This window comes from Scyliorhinus canicula, chromosome 7, assembly GCF_902713615.1.
Source record: "Scyliorhinus canicula chromosome 7, sScyCan1.1, whole genome shotgun sequence".
Lineage (NCBI taxonomy): Eukaryota > Metazoa > Chordata > Chondrichthyes > Carcharhiniformes > Scyliorhinidae > Scyliorhinus > Scyliorhinus canicula.
The window spans coordinates 121,023,723-121,044,290 of NC_052152.1; the positions used below are offsets into that span (position 1 = coordinate 121,023,723).

General features: G+C 44.9%; 1 protein-coding gene across 2 annotated transcripts in view; it reads right to left on the minus strand.

Annotated features, from left to right (window-relative positions):
* Window positions 1-20,568, minus strand: part of zrsr2 (zinc finger (CCCH type), RNA-binding motif and serine/arginine rich 2) — a 65,749-nt gene that overhangs the window by 23,440 nt on the left and 21,741 nt on the right. For both annotated transcript variants that reach the window (XM_038802828.1, XM_038802829.1), the window contains 4 exons: window positions 20,151-20,237; window positions 14,411-14,449; window positions 11,091-11,206; window positions 6,016-6,229 (listed from right to left, as the gene is read on the minus strand). In XM_038802828.1, the coding sequence (XP_038658756.1) occupies window positions 6,016-6,229; window positions 11,091-11,206; window positions 14,411-14,449; window positions 20,151-20,237 (456 nt within the window). The remainder of the gene's footprint in view (window positions 1-6,015; window positions 6,230-11,090; window positions 11,207-14,410; window positions 14,450-20,150; window positions 20,238-20,568) is intronic.

The following is a 20,568-nucleotide window of genomic DNA, read 5'->3' on the forward strand; positions in this document are numbered from 1 at the left end:
CGGACGGGTTCCCGGTGGAATTTTATAAAAAGTATGCGGATCTGGTGGGCCCCCTGTTGGTGCGAGCTTTCAATGAGGCATGGGGGGGGGGGGGGGGCTTTGCCCCCGACGATGTCGCGGGCACTGATCTCTCTGATCCTAAAGCGGGATAAGGACCCCTTGCAGTGTGGATCATACAGGCCTATCTCGCTCCTCAATGTTGACGCTAAGTTGCTGGCGAAGATCCTGGCCACCAGGATAGAGGACTGTGTGCCAGGGGTGATACACGAGGATCAGACAGGATTTGTCAAGGGACGGCAGCTCAACACGAATGTGCGGAGACTGCTAAATGTTATTATGATGCCGGCAGTGGAGGGGGAGGCGGAGATAGTGGTGGCGCTGGATGCAGAGAAAGCGTTTGATAGAGTTGAGTGGGGGTACCTGTGGGAGGTGCTGGAGCGGTTCGGATTCGGGGAGGGATTCATCAAATGGGTGAGGCTGCTCTACTCGGCTCCGATGGCGAGTGTAGTTACAAATGGAAGGAGATCGGAGTACTTTAGGCTCTACCGTGGGACCAGGCAGGGGTGCCCCCTGTCCCCCTTGCTCTTTGCACTGGCGATTGAACCTTCGGCTATGGCGTTGAGGGAGTCAGGGAGATGGAGGGGTCTGGTGCGGGGTGGGGAGGAATATCGTGTATCGCTGTATGCGGATGACCTGCTGTTGTATGTGGCGGATCCAGAAGGGGGAATGCCGGGGGTGATGGAGCTGTTAGCGGAATTTGGGGGCTTCTCGGGCTATAAGTTAAATTTAGGCAAGAGTGAGGTATTTGTAGTACACCCAGGTGATCAGGAGGGGGGAATTGGGAGACTCCCATTTAAGAGGGCAGTGAAGAGTTTCAGATACCTGGGGGTGCAGGTGGCCAGGAGTTGGGGGACTGTCCATAAGCTTAATTTTACCAGGCTGGTGGAGCAGATGGAAGAGGAATTTAAAAGGTGGGACATGGTGCCGCTATCGTTGGCGGGTAGAGTGCAGTCCGTCAAAATGACGGTTCTCCCGAGGTTCTTGTTCCTTTTTCAGTGTTTGCCCATCTTTATCCCTAGGGCCTTTTTTAGAAGGGTTACGAGCAGCATCATGAGCTTTGTTTGGGCGCATGGGACCCCGAGGGTGAAGAGGGTCTTCTTGGAGCAGGGTAGAGATGGGGGGGGGGGCTGGCGTTACCCAATCTCTCGGGGTATTATTGGGCGGCCAATGTGTCGATGGTGCACAAGTGGGTAATGGAAGGGGAGGGGGCAGCATGGAAACGGATGGAGAGGGCGTCCTGTGGAGATACAAGCCTGGGGGCCCTGGTAACGGCGCCGTGGCCACTCCCTCCTACGAGGTATACCACGAGTCCGGTGGTGGCGGCTACCCTCAAGATTTGGGGGCAGTGGAGGCGACATAGGGGAGAAGTGGGGGGCTCGATGGAGGCTCCGTTAAGGGGGAACCATAGGTTCGTCCCCGGGAACATTGATGGGGGATTTCAGGGTTGGTACAGAGCGGGCATCAGACAGCTGAGGGACCTGTTTATTGATGGGAGGTTTGCAAGCCTGGGGGAGTTGGAGGAGAAATTTGGGCTCCCCCCGGGGAACATGTTCAGGTATCTGCAGGTAAAGGCATTTGCTAGGCGGCAGGTGGAGGGATTCCCTTCGCTTCCCGCGAGGGGGGTGAGCGACAGGATGCTTTCGGGGGTCTGGGTCGGAGAGGGGAAGATATCTGATATCTACAAGGTTATGCAGGAGGCGGAGGAGGCGTCAGTAGAGGAGCTGAAAGCTAAGTGGGAGGGGGAACTGGGGGAACAGATCGAAGACGGGACATGGGCTGATGCCCTGGAGAGGGTTAATTCTTCCTCCTCGTATGCGCGGCTTAGCCTCATCCAATTCAAGGTGCTGCACCGGGCCCACATGACTGGGACAAGGATGAGTAGGTTCTTTGGGGGTGAAGACAGGTGTGTCAGGTGCTCGGGGAGTCCAGCGAACCATGCCCATATGTTCTGGGCATGCCCGGCGCTGGAGGAGTTCTGGAAGGGGGTGGCGAGGACAGTGTCGAGGGTGGTGGGATCCAGGGTCAGCCAGGATGGGGACTCGCGATTTTTGGGGTTGGGGTGGAGCCGGGAGTGCAGGAGGCGAAAGAGGCCGGTGTGCTGGCCTTTGCGTCCCTAGTAGCCCGGCGAAGGATCTTGCTACAATGGAAGGATGCGAGGCCCCCAAGCGTGGAGACCTGGATCAATGACATGGCGGGTTTCATTAAGCTAGAGAAGGTCAAATTCGCCCTGAGAGGGTCGGTACAAGGGTTCTTTAGGCGGTGGCAACCTTTTCTCGACTTTCTGGCTCAACGATAGGGTACGGGGACAGTAGCAGCAGCAACCGGGGTGGGGGGGGCGGACGATGACTATGTTTGTTTATTTAATTTAAATTTATTTTTAAGTTCTTTTGTTGTTCATTGGGGTTGGGGGGGTGGGGGATGGGATACATGCGTCGATACGGTCTGGGGGTGGTACGGTTATTATGGGTTATTTTGTTGCATTTCATTGTTTGTCGTTATGTTTTATATTTTCTGTAAAAAATTCCAATAAAAATTATATTTAAAAAAAAAATGTAAGGCTGAGGAAACAAGGTTCAGACAGGGCGCTGGAGGGATACAAGATAGCCAGGAGGGAACTGAAGAAAGGGATTAGGAGAGCTAAGAGAGGGCATGAAATATCTTTGGCGGGTAGGATCAAGGAAAACCCCAAGGCCTTTTACACATATGTGAGAAATATGAGAATGACTAGAGCGAGGGTGAGTCCGATCAAGGACAGTAGCAGGAGATTGTGTATTGAGTCTGAAGAGATAGGAGAGGTCTAGAACAAGTATTTTTCTTCAGTATTTACAAACGATAGGGGCCATATTGTTGGAGAGGACAGTGTGAAACAGACTGGTAAGCTCGAGGAGATACGTGTTAGGAAGGAAGATGTGTTGGGCTTCTTGAAAAACTTGAGGATAGACAAGTCTCCCGGGCCTATATATCCAAGGATTCTATGGGAAGCAAGAAATTAAATTGCAGAGCCGTTGGCAATTATCTTTTCGTCCTCACTGTCAACAGGGGTGATGCCAGGGGATTGGAGAGTGGCGAATGTTGTGCCCCTGTTCAAAAAAGGGAATAGGGATAACCCTGGGAATTACAGGCCAGTTAGTCTTACTTCGGTGGTAGGCAAAGTAATGGAAAGGATACTGAGCGATAGGATTTCTGAGCATCTGGAAAGACACTGCTTGATTAGGGATAGTCAGCATGGATTTGTGATGGGTAGATCTTGCCTTACAAGTCTTATTGACTTCTTTGAGGAGGTGACCAAGCATGTGGATGAAGGTAAAGCAGTCGATGTGGTGTACATGGATTTTAGTAAGGCATTTGATAAGGTTCCCCATTGTAGGCTTATGCAGAAAGTAAGGAGGCATGGGATAGTGGGAAATTTGGCCAGTTGGATAACGAACTGGCTAACCGATAGAAGTCAGAGAGTGGTGGTGGATGGCAAATATTCAGCCTGGAGCAGTTACCAGTGGCGTACCACAGGGATCAGTTATCGGTCCTCTGCTGTTTGTGATTTTCATTAATGACTTGGATGAGGGAGTTGAAGGGTGGGTCAGTAAATTTGCAGATGATACGAAGATTGGTGGCGTTGTGGATAGTGAGGAGGGCTGTTGTCGGCTGCAAAGAGAAATAGATAGGATGCAGAGCTGGGCTGAGAAGTGGCAGATGGAGTTTAACCCTGACAAGTGTGAGGTTGTCCATTTTGGAAGGACAAATATGAATGCGGAATACAGGGTTAACGGTAGGGTTCTTGGCAATGTAGAGGAGCAGAGAGATCTTGAGGTCTATGTTCATAGTTCTTTGAAAGTTGCCACTCAAGTGGATAGAGCTGTGAAGAAGGCCTATGGTGTGCTAGCGTTCATTAACAGAAGGATTGAATTTAAGAGCCGTGAGGTGATGATGCAGCTGTACAAAACTTTGGTAAGGCCACATTTGGAGTACTGCAGTTCTGGTCACCTAATTTTAGGAAGGATGTGGAAGCTTTGGAAAAGGTGCAAAGGAGATTTACCAGGATGTTGCCTGGAATGGAGTAAGTCTTACGAGGAAGGTTGAGGGTGCTAGGCCTTTTCCCATTAAAACGGAGAAGGATGAGGGGCGACTTGATAGAGGTTTATAAGATGATCAGGGGAATAGATAGAGTAGATAGTCAGAGACTTTTTCCCCGGGTTGAACAAACCATTACAAGGGGACATAAATTTAAGGTAAATGGTGGAAGATATAGGGGGGAATGTCAGAGGTAGGTTCTTTACCCAGAGAGTAGTGGGGGCATGGAATGCACTGCCTGTGGAAGTAGTTGAGTCGGAAACGTTAGGGACCTTCAAGCGGCTATTGGATAGGTACATGGATTATGGTAGAATAATGGAGTGTAGATTAATTTGTTCTTAAGGGCAGCACGGTAGCATTGGGGATAGCACAATTGCTTCACAGCGCCAGGGTCCCAGGTTCGATTTCGGCTTGGGTCAATGTCTGTGTGGAGTCTGCACATCCTCCCAGTGTGTGCGTGGGTTTCCTCCGGGTGCTCCGGTTTCCTCCCACAGTCCAAAGATGTGTAGGTTGGGTGGATTGGCCATGATAAATTGCCCTTAGTGTCCAAAATTCTATGATCTATGATTAACCTAGGACAAAAGTTCGGCACAACATCGTGGGCCGAAGGGCCTGTTCTGTGCTGTATTTCTCTATGTTTTATGTAGTCGCCTGTTCAGTAATGTTTGATCTATGTTGATTTTAGTTTGTTTGTTACTGTATAAGTCTTAAAATATAAAATGTTGTCCTTTGGTTATTTCTATCAGTTGCTGGGAAATTTGTCGCTTTTTAAACATTATTGGTCTCTGTGGGAATAACAAGAATACTTACAAACATACAACAGGAGTAGTCTAAATACCTTACAACGCAAGGTATTTATCTTAGACAATTCAACAATTTGTTACTCCTCCTTCAGCATTACAGGGCTATAGTTGAATTGTGCACAGAGAGATTAGCCCAATAACTGCCCCTCTTTAGCAACATTAAAGGTTGAATTTGAGCAATGTCAATCCATTTTTTTATGAATATCATTAGTCAGCTAAAGAGATTGGAACAACTGCATAATTTCCCATACCATTAAGTGTGTGTAAGTATTGTAGAGAAAAGGCTGGACTTGAAGTTACAGGGACAAATTTATTGATCAAGTTCAGAAATGAAAAATACCACTATTATTGATCTTGATTAGCATGCTCGTCCATCAATGCATAATTAGTCTTCAGACAAGCAGAAACCCAGCATTATTGACCCATACCCTAATGAAAAATGTGACACATTAATATGTTAAAGAAGTGCTCCAGGGATCAGGCCAATGAATGGAAATAACTGGATTGTTTTGCAGAGAGCCGGTCTGGATTCAAGGGGCTGAATGGCCTCCTGAGTTGTAATAATTCCATGACACAAAGTCATGTCAAAGTCCCTTGGTTGGACCGCATTTCGAAGTTCTAGCCACACAGTTCTAGTCTCAACATTTTGTATGTTCCAGAACGGAGGGGTTATAATGATAAGGAAAGACTGAACGGGCTGGGGGCATTTTTATCAAGAAGTCAGAAGAGCAAGTTAAATGCAGTATTTAAAATTATGAAGGGGTTCAGTAGGTTACAGGTGGAAATGATCCTTCCACTGGTGTGGGAAGGCCAAAACTAGAGACCATAAATACAAGATGGTCACTAATTAATCTAATAAATTCAATGTACTGCCATAAGGAATATTTGAAGCAAATAGCACAGATACATTTAAGGGGAAGCTCAGCTAACATGTGAGGGAGAAGAAAGAGGCTATACTAATAGGGTTAAATGAAGTAAAGAGGGTGGGGGAAGAAGACTAGTTACAGGCAGATGCAGCTAAACAGCCTGGTTCTACACTGTACATTCTATTCTATATCATATTATCGATTAAATGTATAAATACCTTAAATTGTACAACTTTTCCAATGTTCTTAAATTCAGGTAGTACATCCTCATAGAATTCTACAAACTGCTGGTAAATGTCCTCTTCACTGTGCTCCAGCCCGGAATCAGTATCATAATCATCTCGCCTGCTTTCCTCCATCCCAAAGGTAATAAACATGGCTCGGATAAGAAGAGTATGACTTGATGATGGGTAAACATGCTTACGAGAACACCTGTATGAAATACATTTGCAGTCATTCTGTTATACATACAATGATAACAAGACAATTTCCAACTTCAAACTAAGTGTCTGATCCTACTGCCTGCCATGACAATATAAATTGGTTTGTCTAATCATGCAAACATACAAAATAGGATTAGGCTATTCAGCCCCTCGAGCCTGCTCAGCCATTCAATAAGATCATGGCTGATTTGTTTGTGTTGAGTTCCACATTACCCATCTACCCCTGATAATCTAACTCCGCTTTCAAAATATTTAATGACCCACCTTCACTGCCTTCTGAGGCAGAGTGTTCCAAAGTCGCACAACCCTCAAGAGAAAAAAATTCTCCTCATCACTATCCTAAAAGGTGATCCCTAATTTTAAAACAGTGCTCCCTAGTTCTGGGCTCACCCATGAGAGGAAATATCTTTTCCACATCCACCTTGCTGATACTGTTCAGGATCTTGTATACAAGTCATCCCTCACTCTTCAAAACTTAGTAAACAAGCCCAGTTTGGCCAACCTTTCCTCATTGGACAATCCGCTCAATCCAGTAAACTTCCTCTGAACTGCTTCCAACACATTTATATCCTTCCTCAACTGCACACAGTATGAGATGCAGTCTCAACAATGCACTGTATTACTGAAGCATGACATCCTTACTTTTATGTTCAATAATCAGGAAGCAACTGAACCTTTGCAGTCACTTTATTATGGCAGTATCTTTGTTGAAAGTACAACAACCTAGGTTACAAAATACAGTTCATTCAGCCTCTCGAGACTGTTCAATATATAATGAGATCATGACTAATCTGTTTTTAACCCATTACCAGCCTTTGCTCCCTGCCCCTCGATTCCCTTACCTAGTAACCAGTAACCTTAGCCGAGAAAGCTTTAGACCCAGATCCACAGCCTATTAGAACATAAGAACTAGGAGCAGGAGTAGGCCATCTGGCCCCTCGAGCCTGCTCCGCCATTCAATGAGATCATGGCTGATCTATTGTGGACTCAGCTCCACTTTCCAGCCCGAACACTATAACCCTTAATCCCTTTATTCTTCAAAAAACTATCTATCTTTACCTTAAAAACATTTAATGAAGGAGCCTCAATTGCTTCACTGGACAAGGAATTCCATAAATTCACAACCCTTTGGGTGAAGAAGTTCCTCCTAAACTCAGTCCTAAATCTACTTCCCCTTATTTTGATGCTATGTCCCACAGTTCTGCTTTCACCCGCCAGTGGAAACAACCTGCCCGCATCTATCCTATCTATTCCCTTCATAATTTTAAATGTTTCTATAAGATGCCCCCTCATCCTTCTAAATTCCAACGAGTACAGTCCCAGTCTACGCAACCTCTCCTCATAGTCCAACCCCTTCAGCTCTGGGATTAACCTAGTGAATCTCCTCTGCACACCCTCCAGTGCCAGTACGTCCTTTCTCAAGTAAGGAGACCAAAACTGAACACAATACTCCAGGTGTGGCCTAACTAACACCTTATACAATTGCAACATAACCTCCCTAGTCTTAAACTCCATCCCTCTAGCAATGAAGGACACAATTCCATTTGCCTTCTTAATCACCTGTTGCACCTGTAAACCAACTTTGTGACTCATGCACTAGCACACCCAGGTCTCTCTGCACAGCGGCATGCTTTAATATTTTATAGTTTAAATAATAATCCCGTTTGCTATTATTCCTACCAAAATGGATAACCTCACATTTGTCAACATTGTATTCCATCTGCCAGACCCTAGCCCATTCACTTAACCTATCCAAATCCCTCTGCAGACTTCCAGTATCGTCTGCACTTTTCGCTTTACCACTCATCTTAGTGTCATCTGCAAACTTGGACACATTGCCCTTGGTCCCCAACTCCAAATCATCTATGTAAATTGTGAACAATTGTGGGCCCAACACGGATCCGAGGGACACCACTAGCTACTGATTGCCAACCAGAGAAACACCCATTAAACCCCACTCTTTGCTTTCTATTAATTAACCAATACTCTATCCATGCTACTACTTTGGGAGAGAGAACTCCAGGTCTCCACTATACTTTGTGAAAAAGTATTTTGTGATTTCATTTCTGAATGGTCTAGCTTTCCTTTTAAGATTATTCCCCATGTTCTATATTCCCTCAAACGAAAGGGAAAATGCTGGAAAATTTCAGCAAGTCTGGCAGCACCCGTAGAGAGAGAAAAGAGCTAACGTTTTGAGTCCGATGACTCTTTGTCAAAGCTGTCAGAGCTTTGACAAAGCTGTCAGAGCTTTGACAAAGAGTCATCGGACTCGAAACGTTAGCTCTTTTCTCTCCCTACAGATACTGCCAGACTTGCTGAGATTTTCCAGCATTTTCCCTTTCCAGCATCCGCAGTAATTTGCTTTTATTCTATATTCCCTCTCCTGGAACAAGTCCCTTGTATATATCCACGCTGTCTAATTCTTTTATCATCCAGTTCATCTTTCAAGGTGAAGGCGACCATGTTCATCACCTACGGTATTGGGTAGCGTTCTGGTGTTAAGCAGATGACTATTCAGGGTGATCTATGCTCGGAAGGTTCTTTTGCCTATAAGACAGGATACCACAGATGACTGAGCTTTAGACAAGTGGCTGACTCAGGGTTTCCCCCTCCTTGCGTTTTCTCTCTGTGGCATATTTTCAAAGGAGGTTACACCATTCGATTTGGTTGCACCAGGTGTAGAAATCTTGGGTGAGCTTCTCCTAAGACTCAAGGTTGATGTCAAATCATGTCAAATCAAACCTTCAGTGTGCTTCCTTTAGCCACCTTTACAATACACTTCCGATTCAAGCTCTCCACAGAAGATTTGCTTTGTTAAAAGGGTGTCAGGTATTCTGGCTACATGACCAGCCAACTCATTTATCATGTCTCAATATGGCGTGAGACTACTAACTTGGGAGAGGACCTCAGTACTTGGTAATGTGTCCTGACATCTAATCTTCAGAAGCATCTAAAGAAGTTAGTGAAAGTGATCGAGCTTCTTGGCATGACGCTGGTACATAATCCAAAGCTCGCAGAGTGGGTAGGGCTGTTACTCAATAAACTTTCAGTTTCGTATGCGGGCTTACTCCTCTTCATCCAGACTGATGTCCCAAGTCAGCCAAAGGTTGCACTTGTGCCGATAATTCTTAATGTCTCTCGTCATCAATACAGAGGAGTGTGCTGCCAAGGTAAGCGAATAGCACTTAACAAATTCCCTACAAAGTTTCCTGTTGCCCCTCTCTGCTGTCTTAAATATCAGTGACAATGACAATTTCCAAATTCAAGGAAACAATCCTCAGAACACAAGAGTAGACGGTTCGACCCCTCAAGCCTACTTGGCTATTCAATAAGGTCATACTTGTGGTCATGATTGTGGCCTCAACTCTCATGGAAATCACAGAATCCCTACAATGCAAGAGGACATTCAGCCCAGCGAGTCTAAACTGACCCTCCGAAAGAGCACCCTACCTAGACCCGGTCCCCTGCCTTATTCCCGTAACCTTCACATCTTTGGACACGAAGGGGCAATTTAGCCCCTTTCCTTCTCCTTTCCTTTCCGCCCTGCATAACCCTCGGCTCCCTTGTAGATCAAGGATCTGTCTAACTTAGCCATGATTAGATTCAATGACCCAGTCACCACTCTCTGCCAACAGGGAATTCCAAAGATAAACAACTCAGAAGAAATTCCCCCTCATTTCAGTCTTAAATACAAGACCTCAAATTCTAAAACTGACTAGTTCCAGATTCCTGCATGATGGCAAACATACTCTCAGCATTTACTCTTGACAAGGCCAAATTCTGGAGAACATATCTGCAACATCCCCACCAACTTCTCCTGAGAACCTAGGGTGAACATACGATTTAAGAGGCTATTCAGTCTCTTGAACCTGCTCCACCATTCAATAAGATCACACTGATTGTGAAAAACATTCTGCCCTGAGATTGATCCTATTCATCCAGGTCCTATTATTCCATTCTGCCCTGGAGATTTATCATTTATTCCATTCTGCCCTGGATAATGATCCTATTCATCCAGGTCCTATTATTTTCCATACAAGTGGAATGAATCAATAATTCCTCCAAGGCATCTGCTTTGCCATAATCTTTACTGAGATTAATTCAGTTTTTAACCAGTTCCAATATTACAAGCACGCTAAAGTGTTGAAACTAACTGGAGACAAATCATTGGCAGTGTTATTACTCAAGAAACAAGGGAAGTTATTTCATCCAGAAAGTCTTTCTCAAAAAAAAGGTTTAATCAACAAGTCGCGAACATTTCATACAATGCAAATTACAGAATGTAACACCAACCCAAGTCATTTTCAGATTTCACATTTGAAGCCATCTATAACCACCAACTTTATTACTCAGCACCATCTTTTCAGCGAGCACCCACAAACAGCAAAATTCCAGCTAAAATTCGGTTCCAGCATCCTAAATTTACAAATCATTTTATACCAGCTTTCTGTAACACTAACTTCAAATCACAACTGTTCTACAACAATGGGAAGGAGGGAAAATCATTTCTTCACAGAAATAAATGCTGCTGTTCCCGGGGTTCAAATCTCTCAATGGGCATCACTCTGCCATCATAGACTGGCTTAATCTGGATTCACATGACCTTTGGTAAACACAGTGGTAGTAAATTTCCACTAGAGTGGAGCAGGTTAACCAGACTCAATCAAAATGAGTAACATCACTTCAGGACTGACACCAACAGAATGGTCACAGAAGAAAGCCAACTCTTCACCTGGACAGCAAATCATTTAACAGGCAGTAGGTTCTTTGAACAAAGGGCACAAAATAAAAAGGTTTGCTTTGTCCGGTTTTCCTTAGATTTTATCATTTATTCAAAATATTTTACTCACCTATCACCAAACCTGCAGGACCCAGTCTTCAGAAAGAATGGACAATATGATTTATCCTTTTCAGTCCCATAATCCTCTGGTGCTTCTGGATTTTGCCAAGTGCCACCGTTTTCCAACTGTTGACAAAATAATTCACAATTATAACAGAATTACCCAACTATTGAACAGCAAGCTATTGTTTCCAGGGCTGTCACTGACCTCCTCTCCTCTGGAGATCTCCCCCCAACCCCCCAACCTCAGTCTCCCAACCCGCAACAACCCCTTTCAACCTCCTTCCCAAGCTCCACAAACAGGACTGTCCTGGTCCATCGCCTGTTGCTGCCCCACGGAACTAATTTTGATCTTGACTGTACTTTTTCCCGTTTTTCCATTCTCTTCACAACTACATTTGTGAATATTCCAGTGCACTACATCATTTCAAAAACTTCCAGTTTCCTGGCCCTAACAGCCTCCTCTGCACTATGGAAATCCAATCCCTCTGCACTTCCATTCCCCCCAGAACGGGTTGAAGGTTCTTTGCTTCTTCCTTGAGCAGAGGCCCAAATAGTCTACAACCAGCGCCACCAGCCTGGCTGAACCTGTTCTCTCACTGAACTATTTCTGCTGTTAAGTGGTTTCACTTTCAAATTAAAAATGTTACCATGGTACCTGAACGGCTCCAAGTTATGCCTGTATTTTTCTGGGTTATGCGGAACATTCCTTGTCCTTCTCAAGCCCCTTCTCCCAACTCTTTCCCCATTACATTGATGGCTGTACCAGTACTACTGCCTGCTCTCTCCCAAAACTGCTAAATTCATCAATTTTATTTCCACACTTCTTTCACCATCACGTGGTCCATCTGCGACATCTCCCTTCCATGATTTGTCTCTCCAATTTTGGGGATAGGCCGTCTAATGATATTCATTATAAGCCCACCAACTCCCCAGCTATCTCAACTACACTTCCTCATAACCATCTCCTCATTCCATTCCCCCAGTTTCTCCAGCGCAGCTGTTCTGATGGTGCTACCTTCCACAACACTACTGATACGTTTTTTTCCACAACCAAGGATTTCCCTTCCTCGTTGGATTGGACAGGGCCCTCAATTGTGTCCAGCCCATTTCCCACACTTCTGCCAACAACCCTTCCTCTCCCTCCTAACCACAATAAGGTTCTCCTTGTCCTCACTTTCCACCCACCAGCCTCCATTTGCAAAGGATAAGAACAGCATCTCATCTTCCGATTAGGCAATTTGGAGCCTCTGGACTCAACATGGCAGGTTTAGACTGAACTCTGTTCCCCCCCCCCATTTCCGTTCTTTAATTTTGTAAGTGCCAATCTCAGAATCTTTACCGTTCAGAATGTGGTCATTCAGTCTGTCACTGGCTCTCTGAAAGAACAGATGGTGTCCTAGTCCTTGAATCACAAAGGGCTAGTATGCAGATACAGAAAGTAATTAAGAGACCCAATAGAATGGTATAATTTATTGCAAGGGGAATGGAATACAGAAGCAGGGAGGTTTGCCTCAGTTGTACAGAACACTGGTGAGATCACATCTGGAGTGCTCTGTACAGTATTGGTCTCATTTAAGGAAAGACGCAAATACATTAGCAGTTCAATAAAGGTTTACTAGACTAACACCAGGAATGGGCGGGTTGTCTTAGGGGGGGAAGATTGGACAACTCACTGGTGTTTGAGAGAGTAAGAGGTGAAGGTGACTGAAACCATAAAAGTTCAGCCAGAGGGGGAGAAACTTTTGCTATCAGGGTCATGCGTCTCAGGAATTCTCTTGATCGAATTACCTACTCATACTCCTAATTCATATGTTTGTACGTATAAGCAGAAACAGCATGCTATAGACAGAACCAAAAGATTCTACAACCGGCAGATCGAATTAAAGCTCTGCAGTCCTCTCATATCCAATCGTGAATGATGGTGGAACATTAAATAATCGAAGAGGAGATTCTACAAATACCCCCGCCCTCCATGATAGGGGAGCCAAGATGTTAGTGCAAAAGACAAGGCCGAAGCATTTGCTACCAGCTTCAGCCAAAAGTAGCGAGTCTATTATTCATCTTGACTTCCTTTTGAAATCCCCTGTCCTCACCCAATTTGATCCATTCCACTCGATATCAAGAAACAACTTGAGACACTGGATACAGCAAAGGCTATGGGCCCTGAGAACACCCTGGCAATAGTATGGAAGATCTGTGCTTCAGAACTAGCTAGACCCATCAGGAAAGTTCTACCGCAAAAAGTAGATAATTTCCCAGGTAATTCTTGTCCACAAATACGATCTGGCCAATTACCATTCCACCAGACTACTCTCGATCCTCAAAGTGATGGATGGGTTGTCGGCAGTTCTATCAAGCTACACTTACACAGCAGTAACTTGCTTACTGACACTCGGGTTTGGGTTCTGCTAGGGCCCTCTTTACAACCTGCTGCAAAATGGCGCACACAAAAAAAAAGAGCTGAAATGAAGAGGTGAGATAAGAGTGACTGTTCACCATCAAGGCAGCATTTGACCATGTGTGACATCTTCAAGCGCTATTAAGACTGAAGTGACTGGGAATCAGAGAAAATAAAGATCTTGTGTGCATATAGCACCTTTCAAGATAGCTCAAAACACCAAATAAGTCATGTGTAAGACAATAGCCAAATTGTACAAAACATGATTCACAAATGTAAATGATATATAGGAGCAAGAAGGGGCCCAACAACGGAGAGGGTCACAGCAATCTAAATTCCTTAGGGTACTAACAGATTTAGAATAATTACATTAAACATTCCAACAAAACGCAATATAATTTTCCTTTAGCCATTCTTCCAAAGAAATTTCAGTGGCTGCCTGATAGTTTTCTCTGAAGTTTAAACTAAGTCCCAAGCCCTCCACTTGAATTTTTATCACTTGCCATCATGCCATCTTTTTCAGGGAAGAAAACAGAATTCCAATCGAATAGTCCCTCTTATTGAGTAAGTGGACGTGGAATCATAACGAGATCAGTGGATTCTCCATGTCTTTCCGTACTGAAGTGCCATATGGACTCGAAACATGAACTGTTTCTCTTGCCACAGATGCTGCCAAACCCATGGAGATTTTCCAGCGTTTTCCATTTTTATGCAGGTGTCCAGCATCTGCAGTGTTTTTCATTAAAGATGTATTATAGAAGTGGATTCTCCTCCATATTGAAGAATGGTTTGAACCCTCTAGAACGAGAACACTCCCTGACGTACAACGGATCACATTATAGTTGTTCAATCTAGAATAAGATCTTACTAAATATATTTTCCATTTAATATAACTCAAAAGGAAATGTTATTCAAATAACATATAGTACCTGATTTTCCGCCTGATCCAGCATTTTCTGAACAGCTTCCTACAAATGGTGTAAAGATAGGACTGGTAAAAACCCTGCAGTACTTATCTGGTACACATCTGATTCTACTTGTTAAGAATGAGAAATTAGAAAGTGGGTTCATGACAGGGATTTAAATTATTTAAAAAGTTACTTAAAAGCAATCAAACTCAAAACCAAACAAACTCAGTAGCGAAAACAAAAACATAAAAAATGTACATATCAGAAAAGTACTATAATCCAGCTTTCATAATGAAAAATAGTTATCAAAATATTGCTCCTTGATTTTAGTTGAAGAAGAATTTTCTTTCCCCTTCCCCACACCTCATTTCCCCTTCCGCTGATCATCAGGGCATTGGTTGGTTGTCACCCAGAAAATAGCAGTAATGAAAGTACTTTAAATCATAAAATGTACACAGCCAGGTAAGTATCCGCATCTGGAACATGATTAGCTCAGTCCCTTTAAGCTGGACATCCAAGATATACAAATTGATTTACAAAGTAGCTGCATAAACAAAAATAAACAAAAAATGGATAGAGGTTTTCTTTGTGCATAGACAAATAACAGAACCAGCTGAAAAGGTGCCAGGTCAGTTTGAGCAAACTGAATTGTTTGCAAGACTGACACGAATGGACTTGAATAAACTATTTGTAATTAATAAGTTTTGGGAGGTTTAACATCAATGGCTACGAGACAAAAAATTATTCTGCTCTTAATCTTTACATTTTATACAGGATGGAGGGATATCAAACTAAAAGACTCAGATAATTCAAATTACAAGTATTATGAAAAAGATACATCTTGATGTACTAGTCAGTAAGGACGAGCGGTGGAAACTCTTTGGTGCAGGACGGTTAAGGAATATCACTTGTGTAAGTCCAGATAATTTTCATGAACACATTTGTAAATACAATGCTCTTACAAGAAGCGTTACATTATCAAGATAAGGAAGAATGCATTAAATTAGAAATCCAATATATTGATGTTGCAAGATTAATTGCTTATTGAATTATTTTACTTTCAGTTCTCGGCATAGCTTTATCAGGATGAACTTTCTTTGCACATTATTGGATCCTCTGCACCTTTCAATATACTCTTAAACTCTTGATCCACCACATGTTGTCTAAGGAAGTCCTCAGATTACTAAAGCATTTCAAGATGCATTACTTCGATAACTTTTCATGGAGCAAATTTAATTGATTACTGAACTTGCTCCTAACAGATAATAATTTGTTAGGAGCACGTTCAATAATCAATTAAATTTGCCAATTCAGACAGATGGCAAGTGGTCCTCTGCTGAAATTTCCCAAAAACAAATTAGCTATTTAGTGAGGAAACACTGATTCACAGGATTTCATTACATTTTAACACTAATAAGCTTAAACTTTGAACATTATGAACAGTACAGAACCAATAATGGAGAAAAGTCCTTATTAATAATGTATATTTTGCTGTAATACATTGGAGACAACCACACAAATCATATCACTGCATGGTCGTCAACCAATACTCACATATATCTGGGCCATTTTGATTGAGAACCATCTCTCATTTAACTGCATTCTTACACTGCTGCCTTACACATGATTAAGTTAACCTCTTTGGACAGCTTGATCCAAGTTTCTTGACATTTAATGAGTTCCAACAGTTTACTACACCAACAGATCTCGTTAAAAACACAAAGGTTGACTTCCGGTGGCGGCTATGAAGGAGTAAGTCGCACATTTGGTGACTCCCGCTCTGGTCGGACTTTTGGACCTTTCCACCCTTTTTCCACCGGACTTGAATTGTAAAACAGATATTAGTGGCAATTGTTTACTGAATTCCCACTTCGGTGCATGGAGAGAAGAACTAGAAGTGCTCGTAAGGGCAGAAACAAAAAGATAGAGAAGGCTTGGGCTGCAGCTGCAACGGGGCGGAGGTTCGGACCTCTGGCCTGTCGACCCAGCAGTTTATGGAGCAGCTGATGAAAGTCATTCAGGAAGGCTTTGCTACGCAGAAACGGGACTGCTTGGACCCGATAAAAGAGTCGACTGAGCGGTTGGAGCATAGATTGGACCCCCAGGATCAGGCGATCCAGAAGGTGCAGAAGGCGCTGGCTGAGCAGGAGGAACATCAGACTGCGGTGGAGCTGGAGGTGGGGATATTGAGGGACCAGCAGAAGAAGCTCCTGAAGTAGGTGGAGGACCTAGAGAATAGGTCCCGCCGGCCGAACGTAAGAATTGTCGGGCTCCCGGAGGGGTCCAAAGGAACGGACGCTGGGGCATATGTCACAGACATGTTTGTGAAGCTGCTGGGGATGGGGCATTCTCCCGGCCCTTGGAGGTGGCTAGGGCTCACAGAGCACTCACGAGGAAGCCGCAAATGGGAGACCCCACCCCCCGAGGGCAATGGTAGTGAGATTCCACAGGTTCTCGGATAAGGAGATCATTCTACAGTGGGCCAAGCAGACACGGAGCTGTAAATGGGACAATAGCATCCTGCGGGTTTACCAGGACCTGAGGATCAGGTCGTTCCTTTTTAAGAAAAAGGTGAAGTTTGGACTGTTATACCCAGCCCGTCTCTGGGTCACGCATGAGGATCAGCACTTCGACTTCGAGTCGCCTGAGGACGCGTTGGACTTTGCGAAAAAGAAAGGGCTGATGATGGATTGAGAATTTTGAACTTGGCTGCAACGTTCATGTTTTTGTTTTTTCTTTTTGTTTCTGTTTTTGTAAAAAGTTTCCTGTTTTGCATTTCATTGAAGATGTTTGTGATGCTGTTTGCATTGATTTGGAACCAGCGGTAGAGCTGAGTGAGTTAAGGTTTTCATTTGCACTGTTGGGGGATGGAGGTGTGCTTGTTTTGATCTTGGGTGTTTTTCTGTTGGGCAATTGTGTGGGGATTGTTTACTGTTGGAGTTTGTTTGTATGAGCGGGCGGGCGGGGGGGGGGGGGGGGGGGGGGGGGGGCGCAATAGGTGGGAGACTATCTGGTGCCAGGGATGGGGGCCACCAAGCTTGCTGGGCGAGCGAGCTCTCGGAAGCACAGTGGGTGGTGTGCATGTGTTTGGTTTAGTAAAGGGTTGGGTTACAGGGTGTTGTTACTGGGGGGTGAATGTTCTGCTGACGGGGGAGGGACTTGGGCTGAGGGACAGAGAGGAGGTTGGGGGCAGGGGCTGCCTGGGGATGGACCAGTGGAGGTGCAGAGCACGGGCTGGAGGCAGGCCTAAAAAAGGGGATGACTGATTGGCTGGGGGGCGGGGTCAGTGAGCCCCCCCCCCCAACTAGGGTGATCACCTGGAATGTTCGAGGGTTAAATGGGCCGGTCAAAAGGGCACGTGTGTTCACGCATCTTAGGGGATTTAAGACGGACATGGTAATGTTGCAGGTAAGTTGCACCTTAAGAGTAACGGACCAGGTTAGTCTGAGGAAAGACTGGTTCAGTCTCAAGTCTTTCACTCGGGAATAAATTCGAAGACTAGAGGGGGCGCGATGCTGATCAATAAGCGGGTGGTGTTTGAGGCGGGTAGAAGTCTCGGACGTGAGAGGTCGGTACATTATGGTCAGTGGGAAGCTAGAGGGGGTGCAGGTGGTATTAGTAAATGTGCATGCGCCAAATTGGGATGATGTGGAGTTTATAAAGAGGATGCTGGGGAAGTTACCGGACCTGGACTCGCACAGGTTGGTCATGGGAGGGGACTTCAACACAGTTATGGACCCTGGCTTGGACTTGTCAAGCTCAAACGGGCAGGGTGGCAGCAATGGCAAAGGAACTAAGAGGGTTCATGGAGCTTATGGGGGAGTGGATCCATGGAGATTTGGGCAGCCGAGGGTGAAGGAGTTCTCCTTCTACTCACACGTGCATAAAGTGTACTCCCGGATTGATTTATTTTGAGGAGGGCCTTGCTGGCTGGGGTGGTGGACACTGGGTACTCGGCGATTACAATCTCAGACCATGCTTCGCACTGGGTTGACCTGCAAGTTAGTAAAGACGGTAACCAGCGCCCGCACTGGAGGTTGGTGTGGGACTTTTGGCGGATGAAAGGATGTGCGAGCGGCTGAGGCAATCTGTGATAATCACCGGTTTGCCCCAGGGAGTATGGACGGATGGTTCCGGTTATGGCAGAGAGCGGAGGTTGAGAGGATGGGGGATATGTTCATAGAGGGGAGCTTTCAGAGTGTGTGGACGTTGGAGGAAAAGTTTGGGTTGGCGAGGGGAAACAAATTCAGGTATCTGCAGGTGCGGGACTTCGTAAACATGTCAACCTTCCCGCTCCTACCTCTAAGTGGGATTCAGGACAAGGTAGTTTCTGGAGGGTGGGTAGGAGAAGGGAGCGGCTCGGACATTTACAAGGAGCTTATGGGGTCGGAGGAGACACAGACTTAGGAGCTGAAGCGCAAGGGAGGAGGAGCTGGGAGGGGAGATAGAGGATGGTCTATGGGCAGACGCGTTGAGTAGAGTCAACGCGTCCACAACATGTGCCAGGCTCAGCCTGATACAATTTAAGGTTGTTCACCGGGCTCACATGATAGTGGCCCAGATGAGCAGATTCTTTGGGTGGAGGACAGGTGTGCAAAATGTGCGGGAGGACCGGCGAACCATGTCCACATGTTTTGGACATGTCCAAAGCTTAGTGGATTTTGGCAAGGGTTTGCAGATGTCATGTCCACGGTGTTAAAAACAAGGCTGGCGCTGAGTCCAGAGATGGCAATTTTCAGGGTGTCGGAAGACTGGGGAATCCAGAAGGAGAAAGAAGCAGACGCTCTGGCCTTTGCTTCCCTGGTAGCCTGCAGATGGATACTATTAGCATGGAGGGGCTCAAAGCCCCCGAAGTCGGAGACCTGGCTATCGGACATGGCTCGCTTTCTCTGTTTGGAGAAAATAAAGTTCGCCTTGAGAGCGTCACTGTTAGGGTTAGTCCATAGGTGGCAACTGTTCATCAACTTCTTTGCCGAAAATTAATTGTCAGCAGACGGGGGGGGGGGGGGCGGGGTAGTTTAGAGTAGGGGGTCAATAAGGGTGGGACCTGTACAAAAGGCAAATGGCTTTTGTACACTATGTTTATGGTTTCATGTATATTGTTTATTTTGTTGTTGTTACTATGCCAAAAAATACCTCAATAAAATATTTATTAAAAAAAACACTAACTTTGTGTGGTTTTCCAAAAAAATGTGGCAATCAGAGAATGTACCTTAGTAAAATGGGACACATTTAAAGCACTTTTTGAACTATGCCATTCGAGAATAAAATGGCTGGGAGCCAAATAGGCCAGTGCATTAAACATGGCTTTTCCCTCAACAACATTGGAATACAGTTCAGACAGATGGCAAGTGGTCCTCTGCTGAAATTTTGTGCCTGCAGGCCCATGGTACAAAACTGCTCCGAAACTGACAATCACTCGCATAGGACTCAAGATGGAGAGGAGAGATGAAAAGCTGCCACACCGACAGTGGCAAGGCTCTGGAGATTTATTCTGCTTGGAAAGGTTCCCTCTCTGACCAGGGAGTACTTGATGCTGACTTCAGGTATCTGCAATAGATAGTATTCCATTCTCAAGACTTCAAGCTTGATAAATGAACACAAAAAGATACAGAATTTTGTGCATTTTGCTCCATTATTCTTTTGCACTAAGTTCTCCAAACAACTGTCACACAAATGTAGAAGGTATTTCTTATTCTTTCTATATTCTTTTTAAAAGAGGATATATGTTGTGAATTTATCCTCCTAGAGCTGGAATCACCTCTCGTTCTCTCCGCTCCTGGCGTTTGTGTTCTACTTCCTCTTTCTCTTTCATCTGCTGCTGCTCCCATTCTTCTCGGATTTTTCTCTGGGGACACAAAAGGAAGAGGGTTACACCACAGTCAAATCTCACTGAACCAACTTATGGCAGCATTGAAAATACCTCTCATGTAAGGATTATTTTGGTTATTTTTGAAGCACTGAAGGAGCCATTCGGCCCACCGTCTCTGCACCAGCGCCCAAAAGATCTACCTAGCTATTCCATTCCCCAGCCCCATCTCTGTAGCCCTCTAAATTCATCACTTTCAGATATATATTCAGCTCTTTTGAAACCTATGGAATCCACCACCACCACTCTACCAGGCAGCACCATTCCAAACCTCAATAACTCAGAGTAAAGACGTTTCTCCTCATCTCAT